The sequence below is a fragment of the Protopterus annectens genome, chromosome 4.part1, assembly GCF_019279795.1.
Source record: "Protopterus annectens isolate FY-2018-M chromosome 4.part1, PAN1.0, whole genome shotgun sequence".
NCBI classification, from domain to species: domain Eukaryota; kingdom Metazoa; phylum Chordata; order Ceratodontiformes; family Protopteridae; genus Protopterus; species Protopterus annectens.
The window spans coordinates 745,754,524-745,780,257 of record NC_056734.1 but is presented as its reverse complement, the minus strand read 5'-3'; the positions used below and the strand labels follow the sequence as shown (position 1 = coordinate 745,780,257).

The following is a 25,734-nucleotide window of genomic DNA, read 5'->3' as shown; positions in this document are numbered from 1 at the left end:
AAGCAATCAGTTTAATAACTGCTGCTGAGCAATTAGCAAGGATGCACAAGATAGAACAGGTTTTCTTGCATTTACTGAATGCAGACACCAAGGCTCTAGGGAGACAAAGTAACTGGCAAATACAGTGTAATCTAGTGGTTAGGAGAAAAGACAGTGGCCAACTTGGTAAGTTGTCTTTAGAGTTTAAGAACTACTCCTTTGGGGAAATGTCACAACTACTTTCCAGCACAGGGCTGGCATCTTTCTGACAAGTCTGGTGCCTTAAACTGTAATAGAAGTTCAATAGTGAAAGAATTGTCTCTGCTCTAGTTTGTGTTTTGGTGCTTTTATATTCAGCTTGTAATTTACCTGCTTGCATTGTGTCTGCCCCATCATCCACTAACACGTTAAGCTAATATTTCTGAAAGAGCTCCAATACTGGCCTTATTTTACTGTTAGCTTCTGTAGCTAGCCTGCTTGTTCCTTGAAAATTTCACAACTATCCCTCTTTTCTGCTTTTGTTGTTTTATAAGGCTGTGTCTCTGCCCTCCACCCCTTATGATTATCTGATTTCCAAAGTCCCTCCCTCCATCTCTCATTGCTGTTGACTGTTGTATAATATTTATGTACTCTTCCCACCCGTTTTTCCATATATCCATAATACTGAGTGCCTTGCTAAACCGCAGTTCTTTTCAGCTTTCAATTTTGTTTCCTGCTTTTATGTGTGCATTTCACTGAATTTTTTGTAACACGCAAAAAAATCGCTCTTCCAGTCACTGTTACCATCTTGAAATTACCTTCAGCAAGGGATTTCCAACTAGTTGTTTAAGTTGTTTGCGTTAGTATTGCACTTGTGAGTCTCATCTACTGTGTTTTACATCAAGAGGACAGGGTGTATTCATCTTGTGGCAGGAGGTGTTTGCCAGGTCTATATAAGTTGGGAAATGCACAAAATGACTCATAGTGTAATCATTTTATGGCCAGAGGGCTCACTATTTATTTTCTGTTTTCTTCTTTGCTGCTATAAATTTTGCATGTTTGTGGTGGTTAGCAGTGCCCTGTACAGTAGTCCCCACCTAGAAAGCAAATGTTCACTGTAGAACAATCCATAAAACTGTAACCTGTAAAGCACAATATAGTGCAAACACCTTGTCCACTAACAAGCTTAGAGCAGCTGGTTGGGCCTTGAGTGACAATGCCTACAGATTTAGTACAATTCAGTATTGTGTAAACAGTAAAGTTATTACAATTCAGTACTGTTTACCTTAATCTGTCCCAGTAAAGCACCCTTATTAGTCTGCATAAAGAAAGCACCCTTAGTAGTCTGCACAAACACAGCATCCTTAATAGACTTCTAACCCTAGTACATCACCACCATGTAGATCACAAATCAAAGGACTGGGCATTATGGATATGCTATTTTTTAACTTCTCTGTAGCCAGTTTGGTGGATATGGTCATCTTGAGACAATGCAGCACTTGTTTCATGTTTAGTGACAATCACTCAATCCTTAACGAATCAGACACAGTATGTGAGAGGTGTAATTGCACAATGACACTGGAGGCTAAATACTCACATACAAGTCCACATCAGGTTGTCAAAACAACATACACAACACCCACCTCACATAGCACACCAACAGGCAAGTAGACTAACAAATACTAAGGCACTTTAAAGCAATCTTCCTAAACAAGAAAGATCACCTAGACCACCTGCTGTCAAAGCTATGCCCAAGCAAGCCCAAAGGCACTCAGAAAAAAAATAACACCCAACATCACACTCTCATAGAGCCACAGACACTAAGCCCATAAGGCAAACAGACATACTTCCCAGGACTCTCATCACAGGGGACTCCATTGTAAGATATAGTGATGACTCTCTAACCAGGCTAAACAAGGAGATAATAACTGTTAGTTGCTTATTTGGAGCCAGGATTCACCAAATCATGCTTACACGCAAGTCATTACAACACATATACTACTATGATTCCATTGTAGTCCATGTAGGTGTAAATGACATGAGATGTACCTCCCTGGACTATATAAAAAGATACATAATGGAGCTTTCAGAATATGTGTGTCTCAGGCTGCTATGAGCTTGGCAATGAGCAGCATATTACCATCAGCGAGGATGATGCCACAATATGAGCAAGGAATGATTGATTCAACAACTGTCTGTCTTTCTGGTGTCATTCTAAGGGGATCCAATATTTGTCAGCTTGGAAGGACATGGTCAACAAACCACATTGCTTTGCCAAAGATGATCTGCACCTTTGCTCTCTATGTTTTGGAATACTGACTAAGGCTTTGACCACCCCCATAGTGCCTTTTTAGCCAATGCCAAACTGATGAACCTACCGACATAGCAAAATCAACTCAACTTAACTGAACCCCCAGTATTAGTACTGCTCAATGCTGAGAGCCTAAATAAAAAATATACTCCCTCCAAGCACAACTCACATTGGAGAGTATAGATATCTGTACAGTTAACTAAACATGGTTTAAAATAGTAGAGAATAACCCATCAGTGCAAGGTTCCAGTACCTTCACCACTTTTAAATCAGAAACTGCACCCTCTAGGGTGGTCAAACAGGATGATGTGCTGTAGTTCTTCCATATGTAGATCACCATAAACATAATCCCATATGATACCCTAGCCAGCTATAGGTCACCCTCCATGTCCAAGAAGCTCACAATGCATACTTGGACATACTGGGGACATTTACCATCCAACCTAAGACCCTACTTATGGGAGACATTAATTACCCCTCCAGAATTTGTGAATCATAGACATTGTCAAATCTACAAGCACATAGATTCCTGGACTTTGTAAATGCAAACAACCTTGACCACATAGTGAATACACCCACTAGAGGCTCAAGCATACTGGGCCTCACACTCACAATTATGGGCGAACTCCACTTTCCTCCAATGTCTCATCCTACCTGGTAAGGTGCAACCATAAAGCTGTCTGATTCAAAATTAAAATCAACTGTGCAATCCCATTGAAACCCGTAACATTTATGAACTATTCCAAGGCAAATTACAGATAATTAAGTGATGGTTTCTCAAAATTCGGTTCATAGTACAGTCATTCCAGTGACATAGTTCTGTCATTTGTGCAGCTGTGAAGATTCATTATATGTGTCTGTCTATATATGTATCTATCTATCTATATATCTATATATAAAATATATATATACCTATATGTGTATGTATATATATATATATATATATATATATATATATATATATATATATATATATATGGGTCCCCTTCTGTTTGTCGAAAACCCACTTTCTTGACAAACAGAAGGTCGAACCCACTTAAGGGAATGTGCACTGCTTCAGAAGTTAGTATATTTAAGTAGGGGATGTGGGGAGCACAGCCACATGGGGGGTGCAGCCCCTTCCCCTTCAAAATAATGTTTACAGTACTTTTTTTATTTTTTTATTTGGTGAATCGGTTTTCGCAAAAGTGCACTTTTGATGCAGTGCAATTTCATGGAAGTGGGGTTTTACTTTTATTTTTTGAGATTGTGAAATTTCAATAAAGAAAACTAGACCCATATATCTACATATTGGGAAATATAGAGAATTTTTACTTCTGTTGTAGTGAAAACTCTATAAAGAAGCATTTTGGTGCTATTACTGAATGCAATGTCATTAGTAGCAGTAGTTAACCACAGGACACAAAATAAACAGTGAGTATGAAACAAAATGTCAGTATGAGGCAGTAAAAACACATGGACTAAAGCCACAGGGACCAGTTTTTAAAGGATATATTCCTGTCCCTCTTGGAGACTATATTATAGCACTTTCAGGCAACAATACTCTTATTAAGAATGATGATAATAATGATAATAATGATAATAATAATAATAATAATAATAATAATAATAATAATAATAATAACAGTAAGGTATCTGTTACAAAATATACCTAACAGTGTAATTCTATTCTCAAAGTTTTTCTTGCAGTACACCTCTGAATTTGGCTGCACAGCTTTAACCTCTTGAAAACGTATTTTAGCCACAGTATATTACAACAGAAAATATACTTTCTCATAGAAATGTGTAGTTTTTTTTTGTTTTTACTTCTGACATAATGAGATCTTAGTACACATATATTCTTGATATTAGTATTCGCTCACCTGTTCTGCTTAGGTCAGACAACCTCAGGTGAGACAAAAGCATAGTGCCTGACTCTGGAAATAAACCCTATGCAATGCTAGATTTAGTAACAATATTTAAGAGGCCACATGCCATTTTCCTGAGTTCCTAGAAGGTTCTTGGAAAAAAGAAATCAGAGCCTTCTAATAAGATACTTGGAAACCAATCACATACCTACTGTCCCAGTGGGATGTGCCCCTTCAGAGTGTATACTACCTTTGACTTTGAGGGGAATCACATACATGTAATACATTAATCTTGATGAGATACTGTCCTCTGTACAAACCTTACCAATAATCACTCAAACTTGATTGTGTAATTACAGTTTACCATTATGAATCACCTGCCCTTCCAGCAATAATAATCACATATTGTATACCTCTAATATCTAATTGAGAAGAAAATGAAAAATATAATGGCCAGAGTAAGATACTTCAACATGATGCTGCCAAACACATATAATGACTCCCCCAAACAAGCCATATCATTTTTATTTTATGTTGATCATGCTGTAGTCCTTTATTTTCACATGCAGCATGCCTCCTCAGCTGACACCCTAAAATGGTATCCACCTTCTGAGTATCCATTTGATGTCTGGATGCAAGGAAAGTATGTATTACTGTAGACCATTGAACCCTAAAAGTAAATTTGCACAGCTATCAGATTTTATGGGTACAGTATATGTTAGAAAAATATGTATTCACATATAAGCTGCTAGAAAAATATGTATTCACATATAAGCTGTTAGGGAAACATGTATTCAAACATTCAGACATATATAAGTTGTGTGGTCAGATATATATAAATGAACTTGAACATATATGAAGTGCAAAGATTGAAAAATAGAACAATATGTAATGCATTTAATTCTGTTTTACTAGAATAATAGTAGAAATAAACTTGCATATTATTGCTTGAAGCATAAGCTGCAGTGTGATTAGAAACTTGGCCTTGGCAGTTACCAGCTCGGCTGGCTCATGTCTGTCAGTGGAAGATTATTTTGCAAAGTTAGAAAATAATGAATCTGTGTGCATGTGTATCTTTTTCTGCTTCCACCAGAAGAATAGCCTTGTGCGCACTATCAGAGATAATGTCCAGCTGGTGAACAGAGAGACAAAGAAATGTATTAAAGAGACATTCATCCATTGTATTCGAGCTAATCTAAGAGCCTTGAATTGGCTACATCCTCGGAAGGACATTGTGACTGACCAGGTGCTTTGCAAGGCTGTAATATTCTCATGGGAAAGTAACTTTTCAAAAATTGTAATATCAGCATTTTTCTTATGAATGGTCATGATGTAAAGACCCTGTCACTGACCACGTCAGTGAGGTGGGCAAAACTGATTGTAAAACATATAAAATGTCAGGTATTTCCTGAATAAAGCTAGACAAAATTCTGTACAAGTTTGTGTATGGTTTTTTGCCTCCTAATGTACATTAGAGTATATGTATAGTAGATACCTGAGAGACCTGCATTACTGTTTGTTATTGACTGTCATTTTAAAGTGTCAAATGATTTTACAGTCTGATTTTAACAATTTATTTAACATTTTGGTCCTAATCGTGCCGGAATTCCCTTGGTAAGCTGCAGGTCAGAGCATATAGGTGGCACTGAAACCTGCGCAGAAGAAGGAAAGACCTCCGACTGAATTGTCGTATGTAAAGAGGCTGTCCACTTGTCTGATCTGTGGCCGAAAAGCGGAAAACTGGATCCTAAAAAGAAGCATAACAGTAAGCGGGAGGCTCGGGTAAGCAGAATTCCCCTCTTTGTCTTTGTTTTAGATCAGGGACCAGGTTACACTGTGCTATTGTTAAGGTTTGTGATAGCAGGGAGAGAGGTAGTCGAAGTATTGTATCTTGAGTCATAGATCAGGGAATAAACAAAGCAAAGTAAAACAGTCATTCTAGACACTACTGTGGATACGGGGAATAAGATACCACGTGGTACAAGAGAAAGGGTTACGTAACAGTTCTTTTTTTTGAAGAGACATGGGAAATGAATGCACTAAAGGGTCACGTGACCCGCCCCTAACAGAAGACGCAAAGTATATGCAATTGCAAAGAGCAGATAATGTGAGACATTTTTCAAAATGGGTCAATAAGTATGAATTTGATGGTAAATTAGATAAAATATCACTAGTAAAACTTTTGAAACAGTTAAAATCTGACGCAGAGGGTCAGGCAAAAAAACAACGACAGTTGGGCATTCCTCAAGCACATAGGTGGATTGAGGAAGTGAACCGAAGGGAACAGAAAAATAAGAATGCAAAAGCATTATTTTTAGACAAAGAGGATAATAATACAGTAGTAGCATCGGCCCCTCCCCCACCACCTCCTCCGATGCCTTACTTAGAATATGAAGCGGGAGGGCGGGCTGGACCCCCCCCCACGTTATCCGGAGACAACAGGGGTATTCAGACAACCATTTGTAAGAGAACCTATCGAAACTAGATCCCGAACACGTCAAACACTTATAGATGTTCAACTAAGCGGAAATTCATTAGATGAGAGTGAGGAAATCTGTCCGTTAATTGAAGTACCAAACCCACAGGCAGGACAGGAGGGCCAGGCCTCAACTCTCTTAGTGTATAGACCGTGGACACCGGAAGACATCCGGAAAGCTACAGAGGGAATTCCCGATCCAAAAGTTAACTTTGAGAAATTTGTACAAGATTTACAGGGTATGAGATTGAGTTACCACCTGAATGGGGAAGAGGTAGAAAAAGTAATCAGACAAATTTTAGGTCCGGACTGGCACATGATTTGTGGCGCCTGGAATGCCCGTGACGCGCAACTCAGGCCACTCCTACATAGTGACGCAGAACTAGATACTAGATTGAAGGGTCTTACAGACCGCATTACTGAAAAATGGAAACCTAGAGCAGATTGGACTTGTATTAACCAATGCGCAACAAGATAATGAAACAGTAGACGCATACTATGGTAGATTATTAGAATGTTTCAATAACCATAGTGGTATGACTATTCCTGAAAATCAAAAAAATGATAGCTCATATGAACAACAGTTGAAGAATGCATTTTTAAAAGGTTGTATTGCCCCTATCAATAGCTTCGTCACGAAGCATATGATAGATCACCGAACGAGTAGGCTCCAAGCCTTGTTAGAGTATGCTAGGCATGCCGAAAAACATTTTAACAGTAAAAAGAAAAAGAAAACGCAGGTCTTCACAGCTGAAGACGGTGCGGAAGTTTTTGTAGTACAAACAGCCAAAAAGGGTAAGCGAAATGCTCAGGGTAACAAGCGTTCTGACAGAAACTCAGAGTTTTATGAGGACAGGAAAAAAAGAGGTGAGTGCTTCAATTGCGGTAAGAAGGGACATTTGGCAAGGGATTGTAGGAGTAAGGCACCTGTGGAAAAAAAGGATAAGGATGATGAGGATTGACTAGATGGCAGTTATACTGCTCGACAGTCGCTAGGAGAGACTAATGAGCAGGGGAATAATGTAAATACCTTAGAAGAAACAAATGACATGCAACCGGATGTAGAAGTTGGGGAAAGTGAAGTTTTGGACTTGGCACTACTGAGCTTGGAGCTCTATCTAGCAGACACTAAACCGGAAGTTACACTTCTGGTGGAAGGGAGAGAAATCAAATTTTTGTGTGATTCAGGAGCATCACGAACTTTGATACACCCTTCAAAGTTACCGGAACATTCTGAGTCACCCGATTATATATTAGTGAAAGCAGCAAACGGACAGCTGTACAGGGAACCACTTTCCCATGATATAGCAATAACTGACCCTGTCTCGGTATAACCCAGAGAAGTAAAATAGTACTTGCTGCCAAATGGCCGATGAACTTATTAGGAAGAGATCTCATGCAACTTTTGGCATAGCAGTAGTCCCTACCATGAAAGGTATGGAGGCACAGAGACAAACTGATGCTTTTGTGGTACGATCGGAGGGTGAGGCCTATTATTGGTACAGCCAGGACCTGGTTACAACCGGTCCAGGGGCAGTGACCAAGGAACTGATGAATGTAGCCACCAGCAAGGTGCTTCCCCTCGATGTTGATCAACAACATTTGTTACATTGTACCCTATATTATTGCAGCACATCAGGGCCTGATAAAGAATATGAACAAAAATTGTTCAGAAATCCCGCAAATAGATTAATACTACGGACTTTATACTGGGACACTGAGGGCAATAGTGTGGTGAGTTGCTCATTACCTCAGGAGTTCTTGGAATTGTACAGATCCAATAAACTACCGCATGTTAGCCTAACCAAAAACAGGAATGTTAGGTGGGTAGACTTGGGTGACAAAGTAACAAGATGGGAAAAACTAACTGACTTAGAGTTATCGGACCTAGGGGTACAGAAACAGAAACTAAATTGGTTAACGCAAGCACGCCCAGCTGTACACTTACAACAGAGTGAAGACAGCTGATTGGCGTTCTTGATAGAAGAAGAAGAAAAAGCTTTGAGTAGGATACCAAATGTTCTTTGGTCAACAGGGAAATCGGATGTAGGGCTTATTCGAACGGCAGGGCCAGTAATTATTACACCAAAATCGGCTTTTAGACCAAGAAAAAGACAATATCCTTTGAGCAAGGATGTGGAACAGGGAATCAAACCTATCATAATGGCATTACTTAAGAAAGGGATACTGGTAGAATCTTTAGATTCACCATGTAATACTCCTCTGTTTCCTGTTAAAAAAGCAAACGGGGAATGGCGGATGGTACAAGATTTACAGGCTGTAAATGATGCGGTAATACCAAGGGCACCTACGGTGCCAGACCCACATACCTTGTTAAATGATTTGAAGCCGCAACAAAAATATTTCACCGTGGTAGACATTAGCAATGCATTTTTCTCAATACCTATACACCCTGACAGCCAACATTGGTTTGCATTTACATTTCAGGGCAAAAGGTATAATACACCCGACTACCACAGGGATATAGTGAAAGTCCAACAATATTCGCACAAGAGATGGCTAGCAACCTGGCGGGATTTTCTCCACCAGGGGGCAGTCAAGTATTACTTTATGTAGACGACATCTTGCTTGCAGCCCCTACCCAGCAGCAATGTAGGGAAGACACAATAGCATTGTTGAAATTTTTGGCCGAGCAAGGGCATAAAGTGAATAAACATAAATTGCAACTTTGGAAAGAGCAAGTTAAATACCTGGGATATGTGATATCCAAAGAAGGTAGAACATTAGATGAAGATAGGAAAACAGCAATCTTACAAGCACCTAAACCAACTACCAAAAAGGAAATTATGTCCTTCTTGGGAACGACTAATTTTTGTCGAAGTTGGATACCGAATTATGCTTTGGAAACGGCTCCATTGGCTGATTTAATATTTAAAACACCAATGGCAGCACAAGAAACACTGCATTGGACATCGGAAGCAGAAGCAGCTTTTTGCAGACTAAAGCAACTGGTAGTTTCATCGTTAGTTTTAGGGCTTCCGAATTACCATAAGAGATTTTTCCAGACTGTAGATTGTAGGCGGGGATATATGACGTCAGTACTGACGCAACAACATGGCAGCAAGCAACGCCCCATAGCTTACTATTCATCACAGTTAGACCTGGTGGCACGATCATTGCCACCCTGTGTGCAAGCAGTTGTTGCAGCAGCTATGGCAGTGCAAGCTTCGGCCTCAGTGGTATTGTTTCATCCTCTCACGTTGAGAGTACCTCATGCAGTTGCAATAATTTTACTGCAAGAAAAAATAGCATTTTTGTCCCCTGCCAGACATCTTTCTTGTATGACCATACTATTGAGTCAACCTCACATGACGATTGAACGATGCACAACATTAAATCCATCGACATTACTTCCAATTCCTGTAGATGGCACACCACACAGTTGCCTACAGGAAATGGAACAAATAACCACACCCAGACAAGATCTCACTGATGTGCCTTTAGCCGATGCAGAGGTGACATTTTATGTGGACGGGTCCTGTAGACGAGGACCTACAGGAAAGAACCTAGTGGGTTATGCAGTAGTGACAGATAATGAAATCATAGAAGCACAACCCCTGCAACATAACCTGTCTGCTCAAGCAGCAGAATTGATAGCTTTGACACGTGCTTGCACTCTAGCGAAAGACAAATGTGTTAACATATATACTGACAGCCAGTATGCTTTCTCTACAGTGCATGTCTTTGCACAACAGTGGAAGAACAGGGGAATGATAACATCTACTGGCAAACCGATTAATCATGCACAATTGATTTTGAACCTGTTAGATTCTATTCAGTTACCCACTAGAATAGCTATTTGTAAATGTGCAGCCCATACCAAACAACAAGACAAAATTTCAAAAGGGAATGCTCGGGCTGATGCAGCTGCAAAGCAAGCTGCCTCAGACCTAGAAACTGTGTTTTCAAATGAAGAACTACAACCTTCTGAGACTCTAGATTTAGAAATGTTAAAAACAATGCAGATATTAGCTACAAAAGCAGAGAAGCAAAAGTGGATAAAACGAGGAGCAATCCTTGAAGAGGGACTGTACATCTCCAAAGAGAAAAAGCCAATATTGCCATCTAATTTATTTAGATATGCAGCCTTGTTGAGTCATGGGCAGAGCCATGTTTCAACAGGGGGGATGGTACAGTTAGTTAACAAAACATTCCAAACATACAGATTTACGAATTATACACAAAAATTTTGTGCAACATGTCATATTTGTAGCAAACATCATGCACAGGGAGCATTTAAACCGAAGCGAGGGAGCTTTCCGACACCACCCTATCCGTTCCATACTATTTGTATGGATTTCATAGAACTGAATAAATGTGAAGGGAAAAAATACTGTTTAGTGATCATAGATATGTTCTCAAAATGGGTAGAAGCTTTTCCGACCAGGAATCCGGATGCAGCAACAGTAGCAAAAGCCTTAGTGAAAGAAGTCATTCCTAGATTTGGCATACCGGAAAGAATTTATAGTGACAATGGAACACATTTTGTTAATCAGACAATACACCAGCTTGGGAGATTCTTTGGGATTTCTTTGAAAACCATTGTGCCTATCACCCCAGTCAGCAGGACTGGTGGAGAGGTACAATGGAATTTTGAAAAACAAGTTGAGAAAATTGATGAGTGAGACTCAAAAGACTTGGATTTGCTGTCTGCCTTTAGCACTGCTGAGCATGAGAACTGTTCCAAATGTAAGGGCTTGACCCTTTTGAGGTAGTATTTGGAAGAGCATATTGTGTGCCGCAATGGAAGGCCCTCATGCTTGCAGAGCTGGAGGCCGATAGCTCATTAGCTAGTTATATGAAGAAATTGTTAACAAATAAGACTGTTTTGCAGTTGAACTCTTTTTCAGACAAAAAAGAAACAAAACCAGAGGCCGTGCTGACCCCGGGGTCCTGGATCTGGCTGAAAGTCATCAAAAGAAAGAACTGGGCGAGTCCAAAGTGGGAAGGTCCGTACCAGGTACTATTGGCAACACCTACTGCAGTAAAAATTGCTGAGAGATCATCTTGGGTTCATTTGACGCACTGTAAACCACTCAAAGAGTTTAAGTTGGACAAACATTTTTTAACTGACATACCACAGAAACAGGATGGCCAGAGGCAGAGTGAATAAAAATGCAAAACAACCCCGAAGACATTGGTTCACTGGCCTACTGATCATACATTTATTAACCATGTTTGTAGTGACCTTTTTGTTGTTATGGTTTTTCTTGCATATAACTACAGAAGTGAAATTGATAAAATGTGATGATGAACTGGCTATAGACTGGCACCCGAACTTCAACACATACCTGGCTATGAAACGAGTCTATGTAGAGACTATGAACGTTTCGAATTGCTGGGTTTGTACTGCAATACCCACAGCATATGGAGGACTTTTAATGTCTGCTGTCCCCCTGGGGATAAATGAAACTTGGGAAAACCTATTATTTGACACGGGTACTGTGAGATCACAAGACAAAGTAGCATTATATTTACCCGTTACTCAGAAAGGAATTGTTTGCTTTGTTAAAAATGATACACTCCAGGTTGGTTGGAGTAATTGTAACATAACTGTGTCTTACAAATGTTATATAAAACCTGTAGACCAAGGTACTAGTTGTAGCTCGAACTATGGTTCGTATTTAAGCTTGATGAAAACAACATTGAGAGATGTGCAAAAAACTCCTGAAATATATAGACAATTATCTGTTATAGATAAAAAAATGTTTCATTCAGGGTTAACCCGCATCAGTACTAAAGTAGAAAACTGTTATTTTGTTTGTGGGAAAAAGGCCTATAAATGGTTACCTGAGAATTGGTCCGGCAGTTGTTTTTTGGGTTATCTGGTTCCAGCCATAAGACATACTGCAGAATTGCCCCTGGGTAAAATACGCAATGTGAGAAATGCAGCTCAGCAAGCCGAGAATACAGTCAAAAAACCTGCTAATCCAGTGGGTAAGATTGAAGCAAGCTGGAAGGATCATTCGGCTGTGAAGGACAAAGAAAAACTAACCCATATGGACTTGAGTGACAGTGTTATATCCTGGGCTGGAATATTCCCAGCCTACGGAGCAGTCAAATCGATTTGGAAACTGAGGAAATTGTCAAAACTCCTCGAAGTAATGAGCAATGCGACTTTTTCCGCTCTTGAACTTGTGACTGATGAAATGAATGCAATGAGAACAGTCGTGCTACAGAACCGAATGGCTCTCGACTTCACCCTAGCGGCGAGAGGTGGTACGTGCGCGCTTATCAAAGAAGAATGCTGTGCGTACATTCCAGACAACCAACATGAAATCAATGATCACCTGGAGGTAATACAGCAGGTGTCAGCAATGGCAGAACCAGGCCCAAACCCACTGACGAACTTTTTCCAGAATCTATTTGGGGGGTGGGGGTCAGTCCTTATGAATATTCTGATTGCAATTTGTGTAGTACTGCTCATAATTGGAGCATGTGTCTGCTGCGGGATACCCTGTGTGAAAAAATTAGTTAAAGACCTAGTTGACATATCAGTAACTGAAACTATGTACCAAGACATGGAATTGAATTTGTTGATACCAAGCGAAAGCCTATCTGAAATATAAAACCAATGACTTACTTAGCTGAAAGTCCTTGAAAGGAAAAAGCTAAGAAATGAAATGATGTTGTTTATGTTTCAAATAGAATGAAATGCATTAACAGGAGGGAGAATGTTAGAAAAATATGTATTCACATATAAGCTGCTAGAAAAATATGTATTCACATATAAGCTGTTAGGGAAACATGTATTCAAACATTCAGACATATATAAGTTGTGTGGTCAGATATATATAAATGAACTTGAACATATATGAAGTGCAAAGATTGAAAAATAGAACAATATGTAATGCATTTAATTCTGTTTTACTAGAATAATAGTAGAAATAAACTTGCATATTATTGCTTGAAGCATAAGCTGCAGTGTGATTAGAAACTTGGCCTTGGCAGTTACCAGCTCGGCTGGCTCATGTCTGTCAGTGGAAGATTATTTTGCAAAGTTAGAAAATAATGAATCTGTGTGCATGTGTATCTTTTCTGCTTCCACCAGAAGAATAGCCTTGTGCGCACTATCAGAGATAATGTCCAGCTGGTGAACAGAGAGACAAAGAAATGTATTAAAGAGACATTCATCCATTGTATTCGAGCTAATCTAAGAGCCTTGAATTGGCTACATCCTCGGAAGGACATTGTGACTGACCAGGTGCTTTGCAAGGCTGTAATATTCTCATGGGAAAGTAACTTTTCAAAAATTGTAATATCAGCATTTTTCTTATGAATGGTCATGATGTAAAGACCCTGTCACTGACCACGTCAGTGAGGTGGGCAAAAACTGATTGTAAAACATATAAAATGTCAGGTATTTCCTGAATAAAGCTAGACAAAATTCTGTACAAGTTTGTGTATGGTTTTTTGCCTCCTAATGTACATTAGAGTATATGTATAGTAGATACCTGAGAGACCTGCATTACTGTTTGTTATTGACTGTCATTTTAAAGTGTCAAATGATTTTTACAGTCTGATTTTAACAATTTATTTAACAGTATACTTTGCCAGCTATTGCTGTTATTAACATTCAGACAAATGTTGGTTAATTTAATTTTTAGAAGTGGCTGTCATCTCCCCAAATCCTTTCCACTCTCTTTTTGTTAAAAACTGTAGTTTGGGGGATGATTTTAACCCAACTTGTAAATATAAAAATGTGAAAGTTGTGCTTTCAGAAAAGTAATTTTGAAGGAACCTGTTGAGAAATGAACTGTAATAACAGAATGTGACAAAGTAAATGCTAGAACTGTGGAATCAGACTATGCCCTCTGAGTGAAAATTTAAATCAATAAATGTACACATTTGGAGAATACAGAGAAATTGAATGGATCACCATATTCTGGGAACATGATAATACTTGTTAAGGAAACATATGCCTCCATAAATAAATATAAATTTATATATATATATATATATATATATATATATATATATATATATATATACACACACACACACACACACACACACACACACACACACACACACCTGTACAGAAAGAGAGAGAGAGTGAGCTAGATATAGACGTATAGATGAATACCATATAACACAAGTAGAAATTTAGAGTGTGTTGGGTAATGTACTGCTTTCTTTCACTTCAGCTTCTTATCTAACACATGATGCTGTAATTGTTCAAGATATCAAAAGTTTAAGGCATTGCAGAAATTGTGGGAGAAGGGACCATAATTAGAACTATGTAGCCTGAGTATACCTCAGACAAAAATGGAGGAGGGCAGCAGCAGCCTGCCACACTATAAAGAACACACAGTTCAGCTGCCTGATACACTGTAAAAATCCTTCAGTCCTGATGAAAATGGCTAAGACTAGAACCTGTAAAAGAAGCTAACATCTGACATTACCTACAAGGCAGGTGAAAATATCGGCTTTACCAGAAAAAAAAAAAAGAAATACAGTTAAGTTAGTCAAAGAAGTCTCCACAGAGACTGATATGGAAGAACTCTAATGGTCTTCATTTTGGATATTGCCTAATGTTTACCTCAGTAGTGTATGCTTCTCTAAGCATCTGTTGCTGTTAGTCCTGTTTATGACAAGCCCTCTCCTTTAACATTCTAGTGGGAACATAGATCTCTATTCAGGTTCCCTTTCTTTTCTCAGTGAGAGTATCACTATGTCCCCCCCCCCCCCTTTCTGTCTCCATCATGGCATTCTTTGTTTCTTTAGTGACTGCAATCTTTTCATATGCTTTCTTATCATGCATTAATGGTTCTTTTATCAGCTGCAGGATAGAGGACTGAGGAGTAATAAGAATACATAAAAACCTAAATTAGGAAGAGCTTAAATTTGTCAGAGACCATCTGAGTATAAGGTATAGGGAAAGCCTGAATGGTTTGTAGGAATTTGTTTATCCTGATAATAAGTGAAATTTTGCTTTTATTTTGCCTATTTGCAACTGTAAATCAAGTGCACTGAACTTGTGCAATATGATCAAAGTCTCTTACTCATAATACATATAGATAGTTATTTGTATTTCCTAAAGTAGATAGCAGCTAATCAAGAGTAAGGTCAGAAAAGTAGATGTGCAGCAAATAAACATACTGTCTTCTAGACATAATTGTTTCAACTCTATTATTATTATTCTGATTATTATTTATTTTACAGGTCCTCCACTATGTGAAAAATGTAAATTTTAAAACCAAAGCTGGGGAAGAAGTATTTTTTGATATGAATGGTGACCCACCAGCTGTATTTGATATTTTAAATCAGCAGATTTCTCAGGCTGGAATCTCTACATGTGCTAATGTTGGCAGCTTTCATTCCCGTTATGTTGCTGGAAAAGAAATTGTTATAAATACAAATGCCATCAAATGGAATTCAGCTTTCTCTGGCGTAAGTACAGGAAGTATGGACTAACTTTGCCTTTTCCCCTCTTTTACATTTGCTAAAAAATGATATACTTAAAAAAAAAAACAGTGTTGAATGTGTCATTAGGCAGGCATCACAGCTAACAGTGTGATATAAAACTATTCTTCTCCATTACACAAATACATTACAGCTACGAGATATTCATAATGAATGGACATAGTAATTCATTCCTGTCTCTCTCAGTGACAGTTTTTTAGGTATGCTACAGGTGCCACTTTCTACCTCTTTCTTTGTAAGCCATGACTGCTTAGACATGTCCGCATGACAGCTAAGACTTGCTGTACAGGTTCCTTCTAAGCACTGACAGTTGATGGAAAGGCTATCTCTCTCAAATTCATATACCAAAAACTTCCCACACAGAACATGGCTTGTACCACTCAAGCAGACCTGCGGGAGAAAATGCTGGCTCCATTATCAAATTGTGAAATCTGAGGCTATGTCCAGCACTACTCTTCCTCCATATAGCTATGGAGAAGTTGTTTCCCTCAGTGATACTCATGCTGCACATAGGAAAGCTAGCATACATATGCATCAGTGTCGACTATGTTCCATGCTTGCAATGACAAGTCATGTGAAAACAAATCTCATTCAACCATTACAGATCAATGTATATGCTAGGTTCATTAATCATCTCTGTTTCCTACTCCCTTTTCAGTCAGTCATAATTTATAATGTATGAAAACTGAAACTATTTAAAACTATGCAAGTACCTGAAGATCTCAGATGGGGAAGGTAGAATGGATACTTGGAAAGATAAGAATGGATCTGGATATCTAACATTATGATGAGGACCTCTTACAGCTGTACCATATCACTTCATCCATACCTGCCAACTCAAGCAATATTCATAGGTTCATAGGTAGGTACTAGGCTATCGGCCCAAGGTTCTACATAAGCCTAGCCAACAAGGTTCCCTGGTTTACGCCACCCAAGAAAGTTATTTTCCTGTGCCACTGTCGAGCAGAGACATAGAAGTGAAACCCGGGGTGTATTTCCTATTTCCCATCCACTCATCAAGATTTTTCTTGAAGAGTGCTAATGAAGAACTTTGCTTGACATAGATGGGTAGCCTGTTCCAGAGTATGGGAAGTCTCTGGGACAGGAATCTATCCCTCCAGCAAGTCCTGTTTATTGTGGTGACAAGGTTTAGGTCCCTAGAGCGTGTATCTTGGAGGGATTGGGATTTCTTTAGGTGTAGCATGTCCAACAGCTCTGGGTTTGACATAGCTTTATATGTTAGGCAGAGATCACCACGGAATAGGCGATATGCTATGGAGTAAAGCTGGAGTTTTTTAAGGTGGTCAGTGTAGGGCATTTGTTTGAGGCCAGTAATCCTCTTTGTGAGGTACTTCTGTGGCCTTCCCAGCTGCTGCAGATGTATTTGAGGTACATTCCAAAAGGGGTGTTGTAGTCTATAATGGGTCTAATGAGTGTCGAGTAGAGGGGAACAATGACCTCTTTTTTCCTGGATGAGAACAGTTTTATGATGAGGTGTGCCACATAGAAGGGCTTCCTGACTACTGTGGTGATGTGACTATCAAAGGAGAGACTACTGTCCACCTGGATCCCAAGGTCTCTTATCACACATTCGGTGTTAAGTAGATTGCTGCCTATGTGGTAGTTCATGGGTACAGAGTTTTTACCAAAGGGGATGACACTGCACTTTTTGGCATTGAGCTTGAGGCCATGGCTCTGACACCAGGGATCTGTCTCAGCGAGGCCCTTCTGTAGGATGTCCACATCATTTGGGGACTTGACTATAGCTTTTAGTTTGTAGTCATCTGTGAACATCGTTAGCCAGAGGCCTTCTGTGTTAGTCTATACTTCAGAGAAGTAGATACCAAACAGGAGAGGTCCCAGGACGGAAGCCTGTGGTACTCCACTTGTCACTGCTTTGAGGTCAAATTTGAAGTCTGCAACTTTTACAGTGTGGGTTCTGTCAGTGAGCCAGCTGGCAGCCCATCTTGTGATGTAGGGATTTATACCTAGTTTATTGAGTTTAGCTATAATTTCAGAATGGACGATGGTGTTGAAAGCCTTGGCAAGGTCAAGATAGGCTGTGTGAACCACCTTACCCTCATCTACGGCTTTGGTGACTGCCTCAAAGAAGTCGATCAGGTTCAGGAGGCATGATCTGCCTTTCACAAACCCAAACCTAGTTTATTGAGTTTAGCTATAATTCCAGAATGGAGGATGGTGTTGAAAGCCTTGGCAAGGTCAAGATAGGCTGTGTGAACCATTTTACCATCATCTATGGCTTTGGTGACTGCCTCAAAGAAGTCGATCAGGTTCAGGAGGCATGATCTGCCTTTCACAAACCCAAACTGGGTGGGATCCAGAGTTTTGAGATTACCAATGTCTTTGTTTATGAGTTCCATGATGATATGTTCCATGGCCATGCAGATCAGGCTCTTCAGGCTAATAGGTCGACAGTTCCCAGGATCAGTGGTGGCTCCCACTTTGTGGAGTGGGATAACTGCTGCTGTGCCCCATTCAGTGGGCACAAAGCCTGATGCAAGGTTATTATTGAACATGGTGCTTAAGTGGGGAGCCAGTTCGTTCTGAAGTTCATGTAAAACGCAGCCTGGGATGTTGTCCGGTCCCATGGATGCTGTGTTTGTGGCTTTAGAGAGTGCAGCTTTTACCTGCGTAGTTGTGATTATAGGGACTCTGCATTCTTCCTGTATAGATATGGGCCCTTTAGGGGTTGAGGGGGGTAAAGTTAGGATTGAACCTATCTGCCAAGATGTTGGCAATATCAGTTGGTTCTTTAATTTTCGTGCCATTGTGCTATAACTCAGAGCAGATCTGGGTGTTGCCAGAGATTCTTGACATAGCTATAGAATGCTCTGTGGTTGTCTTTAGAATTGGTGGCAATTTTGTTTTCATAGCTAGCTTTGGAGGATCTTATAAGGGATCTTAGCTTCCTACTGAGGCTGACCAGGGAGCTCCTCCACTTATGGGATTTTACTCTCTTTTGCAACAGTTTCTTCCTTCTGTTGTACAGTTTATTTATGGCAAGGTACCACCAGATTGGCTTCCTTTTTTTGGAGGATAGCATCTCGGTTCTGTTTGGGATAGCATGGTCCATGCACTCGTGTAAGTGCTTATAGAGTGCATTTGTGTAGGACTCAGCAGTTGTAACTGTATTTTCTATCTGCATGGGTGTCATGAAGTTCACAACTTCTATCTTAAGAAGCATGAAGTTGGCTTTGTAGAAATTGTTTACAGTGGTTTCCTTAATGGGGGTTGGGGGCAGGATGTGGATATCAAGGGTGATTAGCTTATGGTCGGATCGGACCAACAAGGAGTTGACTTCAGGTGTGGAACACCGGTCACTCATGTTGGCAATGACTAGGTCTCAGATATTGTTGCCCCTCATGGGGGTGTGGATAAGTGGATCCAGGGCATTGGAGTTCATGAATTCCAGAAAGCGTTGAGCTGAGGAGCTGGACAATTTATTTATTTATTTAACATTTGTTGACCGGGAAAGTCCGACTAGGTTCGACAGATCTTGTTTTCAGTGGAGGCCCGGGGACAACAAATAGTTTTCCCAGTTAATGGTGGGGTAGTTGAAGTCACCCATTATTAGGGTATTTGGTTGAACCCTAATATTTTCCAGTACATCAAGAAAAGAGGAGTGAGAATCTTGGGGCATGGTGGGGGATCTGTAGCAAGCTACAATTTGGATTGCAGTTTTGCCCAGAGTTAGTTGCACTTGGATAACCACGGATGCATTATGCTGAGCAACTAGCCTGGAGGTAGCTATCCTTAATGAATATGGACACACCTCCACCTTTGGTGTTTCGGTCCAGGTTACATGGCCGAAAAGTGTGGTATGAGTTATAGTCTTGTAGTGCAGAGGTGCTCTCTGGAGCCTTGAACCAGGTCTCAGTCACTGCCCAGATATCGATGTTCTCCATTTTAAGGAGTGCCTCGAGTGCGAGTGAGTGCATTTTGAGATTTAGACTTCTAGCATTGAGTAGCATTACCCTCAGTTTTTGCTTGCCTGTTCCTGTTATGGTGGTGAATTTGTTATTTGAACCTTGCCTAAAAAAGGCACTATAGGGGCAGCAGGAGCCTTACCCAGTATTCGGAATCCCAGGGGTGACAGGTGCAGGCCATCTGTGGCAAAGCATAGTGGTCTGTCGACCATGTCATCCCAAGCAGACAGACACTAGATCCCCTTAGAATGACACCAGAAGCTTAGCCAATTATTGAAGTCAATCATTTTGTCTTTGTACTGCGGTATCATTCTGGGTGATGGCAGAATGCTCTTCAGGGCTAGGGTCATACCTGCCTGGGCTACAAGATTGGAGAACTCTTCCATGTCTCTTTTCATGTAGTCCAGGGAGGTACATCTCAGGTCATTCATACCAACATGGATAATGACAGAGTCATATTTTTAGTTGTTGTGGCGTGACCTGAGTGCGTGGGTTATGTGGCGAATCCTGGCACCTGACAGGCAGCTGACAGTAACCTTCTCCTTGTTTAGCCTGGTGAATGGGACATCAGTGTGCCTGACTATAGAGTCACCTATGACTAGTGTGTTGGGTACTTTGCTTTGCCTTATTGGCTGTGGTTGAGTGGCACACTAAGTCTGTGGGCTATGTGTCATTTGGGTTGTTTTGGGGGATGTAGTGTCCAGGGAGGTACATCTCAGCTCATTCACACCAACAATGACAGAGTCATATTTGTACTTGCTGTGGAGTGACCTGAGTGCGCGGGTTGTTTTGGGGGATGGAGGTTGCTTGCATTTCTGCTTTGGAGGTCTCTGCTGCTTAGACAGATTATTATTGAGAGCCTCCATGAATGTTTTTGTAATTCTATGTGTGGATTTTGGTGGTGTAGATTTAGTGAGACTATGTGATGAGTGTGGTGTGGCGCAAATGTTTACCTTCTCCTCATGACTGTCAGGTTCACTCTTGGATGGAGAGAGCTTTACCTCCAGTTTGGCTAGATAAGTGCATCTCTCACAGGCTGTAGTGTTGGGTGGTAGGAGGAGAGGGTTGTCTGTGTACTTGAGGCAATTTCTACATTGCCTCAAGATGCCCAGATCCATCAGATAGACAGGAGACAACACTGGGAGCTGACCCTTGGACATGCCTGAATAAAAAATATTTTCCTCTAGATAAGTGAGGAAAATGAGTACAAGAGCTGTTTTTCTCTAAGCAAGTGAGAAAAGTAAGTACAAAAACTGCTTTCCTCTAGGTAATGAGGAAGGTTGAGTGCTATAGTAATTAGTAGCTTATTTAGTGCTTACAAGTTCTGAACAAGTGCTGAGCACGAATAAGCAAATTTAAGTGCTAAAACTAAGAATCTGTATCTGCACTAGACGAGTTACAGGACAGAAACAAGTACAAATGCAGGCTTTCAAATCTGAAAGTTGAGAGAGATGGAAGAGATTGCCCAAAAGGCCAATAACTACAATTTCTGGACCAGAACTAGTCCTTATGTGGTAGACAGGTTACCTAGTGCTTACCACTCCCACTGATAAGCTAGAAGGCTTCCCTCCAACACCGAAAGACTTGGGGGGCTCAGAGGCTTACATACAGTCCTGGATACAGCAAATCTGTATCTGGAACACTAAAGGCAGGAAACAGGCTTACAGTTTTTTTTTTTACAGAAAAGTAACAAAAACAGTAGTAAAAACAATTCACATGCAATGAAAGCTAGCCCACTTGAGTATGTAGCAATATTAGACCAAACAGTTTAAAAAATGCAATTAAATTAAAAAGGACTAAAATAATGTGAATAAAAAGTTTATTAGGTAGAATGTGGTAAAGAGATGGGACTGGGTGAGTGTCCCAGAGCAAATCTACAGTGGGGTGGGCAACTGAAAAAGCCACCAAATTTAAACTACAAGTCAGAAATAGGGAGGGTGGGTGAGACAAAACAGTTTCAACAGAGATCTTAAGCAACAATTAACAGTACAAACTCTAAAACCAAAAAAATATACTCAGCTCTGTATATTTGCAGATAGATTGGAAAGCAGTCTCTCAGAACAGGGAGACAATAGTTTCAACAGAGATCTAAGCAACAATTAAAAAACTCTAAAACCAAAAAAATATACTCAGGTCTGTATATTTGCAGATAGATTGGAAGGCAGTCTCTCAGAACACAGGTTCCAGCAATTGAATGCAGGCTGTTACTGACAGGTCATCAGGTAAAGAGGTAACCCACAGTGCTACAACTTTGGAAGACATTCCTTCACAGTATGCCTACAAAAGTCTGCTCTTGCCATAAAATGACAGTATAACCTACAATGTTTTATGAAGGTGTGGACAGTAGGCCATATACCATCTTCATCAATATTTCATTAAGATGCCCCCAAAATGCCACTAACAGTATCATCATTTTTTTGGAATCATGTGCCATCATAATAGAATACATTAGTTCCATGTAAAAACATTTTTCTGTATTTCAAAAAAGTTTTTGATTTTTACCTACTAAAAAAATTGATTTAGTGGATACCTTGCTGGAATTGAAAGTGTACTCAAGGAAAGTAAAGTTAGCATTGCGTTACAAGTCTGTGGAAATACCTAGTACTATTGGTCAGATTAAATGTAGAAGTAGAAGAATAAATTCTGCAACCTATTGTCCATACCTTTCATAAACATGTTACAAACACTAGGGAAAGTACTACAGATGTAATTTGTCAAATTATGAGAAATTACTTTTAGACAGTTTTAGAAAACATGCAAGTATAAGAATAATGAAACCTGAAAAGGGTGTGAGGATTTTAATTTTTGACTGCATTCACTATAAAAGTAAAATTTTCAGTATTCTTCAAGATGATAAAGTATATGAAGTAAGTTCAAGGAATCAAGTTAATATGGCATATAGAAAAATAAATTTATTATATTTAGAGGAAGGGATACTTATACATTTTCAAATAAAGCTTCACTCAAAATCCCTACTGTATTTGGAATACCCAAGATTCACAAAAATGTAACAGATCCACCTTTCAGACTAATTGTAGCAGCACAGTGTTCTAAAACATATCCATTGGCTGTCTACATTGATAGATTACTTAAACCCATTTTTTGAGTCATTCCCACATATTAACAAATTTGTGGGACTTCTCAGGGAGATAAAAACACAGTTTATGGAACAGCAAATTAAGATTTTTAACAGTAGATATCATCAAATTATTTCAATGCAACTCTAAGGGGGAGGGGTCAGATTTAATTCATGAAGGTTTAACTACTTGTGAATTTTTGAACAAGGATATTAATCTTATTGTTGACCTTATGGTGATGGTTTTAGATAATACTTTTATTTATTTAGACTGAGAATTTATAGGCAAACCCAAGAGGTGGCAGTGGATGCAGTGTGTACACCCAAATATGCTAATTTAGCTTTAAAAAGTTAAGAAGCCAAATATGTTTTATGATCATGTTTTGGACGGCGCAGTGGTGCAGCGGTAGCATTGTCACCTCACAGCAAGAGGTTCTCCGGTTCTATTTTCTGCTGGGGTTCCTTCTGTGTGGAGTCTTTATGTCCTCCCTGTGTTTGTGTGGGTTTCCTCTGGGTGCTCCGGTTTCCTCCCATGTTACAAAGACATGCATCTGGAGCATTTCTCCCTGGGCCTCTGCTGAAAATTGGCTTCTTTCCAAGTCGGACTTTCCCAGTTATCAAATGATAAATAAATAAATAAAAATGTTTTAACTTCTGAGTTTTACAATTTTTGTAAAGTGTGCCTCAGATTTTTAGATGATATATTTATTTTGTAGAATGCTTCAGATGATAAGGTAAGTGAATTTATTTAATTTTTAAACAATTCAACACCTTTTTTAAGATTTATGTATCAGTTTAGGAAAGATGAAACCAATTATTTGGACACAACCATTAGCCATGGAGAACGTGATCTGTTTCAATATTTATAGAAAACCTACTTTTATCCATGCATACTTGCATTATAACAGTTGCCACCCTTTTACATGTAAGGAAACGTCTAATTAAAAAGGACAAAGTATTAGGGTTGCTCTTATGGTCTCCTCAAAGGAATTATTATTATGTGAGAAGGAAAAAATGACTAATATGTTTATATGTTTATATTTATCGACAGAGGTTATTCTTGAAATATAGTAATTGACATTGCTAAAGAAATAATTGACATAAGAAATATAAAACCCCTTGGGGCAAGTTTAGTCTATTCACCAGTCACATGACAATCATCCTGCACAGTTTTGAAAGAGCACTGGTAATTCAATACACTACAGGATCTGATAGTATTAAGAGAATCATTGGAGCATGTTTAAGGTAAATCCCCTGGTGTTATCGGGGATTCAAGATAAACCACATTTTATATACAAAATGGCCCATAATATGAAAAAATCTACTAGAAAGAGATTCATGACAGAGCATTAATAGTAAAAATTTAAAGAGAAATAAACAATGTGGGAGCTGTAGATATTTCTCTGAAATCTTTGAGGGAGATTTTATGAATTTAGGCTCCAGTAATGGATTGTTAGTTAAACCTAAAGGGGTAATTGTTCATTAAAAAGAGCAGTATATATATATATATATATATATATATATATATATATATATATATATATATATATATATATATATATATATATATATATATCACAAAATGCACAATATGTCCTGGTGTCTATATAGAAAGGACTGAGAGGCACTTGAGGACAAGAATTTATGAACAAAAACTTAATATTAAAAAGAAATGCATCACAGATACCTTTTACAAGCACTCTGATGTACCTGGGGATTTTACGAGTTTAAAATTTGTTATAACTGAGGAGACTAAACTTCAACACAAAGATTGGTATTGCCAATTAAAGCTTAATGCAACACCCCCTAGCTGCAATGAAAATATGTCTATTTTACCAGTTTTGACATTAAGAGCAGCAAACCTTTGATTAAGTGGAAACAAATTGCACAAAAAACAATTGCTAACATAGGCTGCAACAGACATTTTAAGTATTTATATGTATGTGTATAATTATTTTATCATCATTAAATGTTTTACCTGTTGTTTTTTAGAGTTTTTTGAATTTTTACTTATACTGATGGGTTTAAGTGGGCTTGATAACATTTATTGAATACAATTTAATGCATTTTAATGACTGTTTAGTTTACGTACTATATTTCAGAAAAGATATGTGGCCGAGCCAGGTATGGAAATAAGGTACATAAGGAAAGTTGTGGCGGAATGCAGAAGTCCAGAAAGTCATCAAAAGAAAGAAGGCATGCAGGAAAAAGTGGGAGGTAGAAAAGACTGACCAGACTAGGAAGGACTACTGGTTGGCTAACAAAGAAGCTAAGAAAGAAGTTGCAATACCAAAGAATAGGGCATCGGGGGCACTCTACCAGCTTCTGGAATTTGAGTCAGTAAGTGGCACAAAGAAACTATATCAGGCTGCAAGGCAAAGGCAGAAAGATAAAGAAAATAGTCAGACACCCTTCATAAGGGATGCCAGCAACAACCTGCTCACCAGTCCACAGGACATCAAAGGCAGACGGAAGGAGTATTTTCAGCAGCTTCTGAATGAAGAAAACCTGACAGAAGCTGTACTTCCCCAAAAACAGCCTATGATGAGAGAAGAAGAGGAGCCCACCTTAGAAGAAAGTAAGAACAGCACTAAGGAAAATGAGCACCAGGCTCAGATGAGGCCACAGCAGATATGATAAGGATGCTGGGTGAGATAGGGGAGAAATGACTC

General features: G+C 39.2%; 1 protein-coding gene across 1 annotated transcript in view; it reads left to right on the top strand.

The window, feature by feature from the left end:
- The window catches only part of LOC122801286 (vomeronasal type-2 receptor 26-like), an 81,747-nt gene that overhangs the window by 4,820 nt on the left and 51,193 nt on the right, over positions 1-25,734 (top strand). The window contains exon 2 of the mRNA XM_044070834.1: positions 15,779-16,006. Coding sequence (XP_043926769.1) covers positions 15,779-16,006 — 228 coding nt within the window. The remainder of the gene's footprint in view (positions 1-15,778; positions 16,007-25,734) is intronic.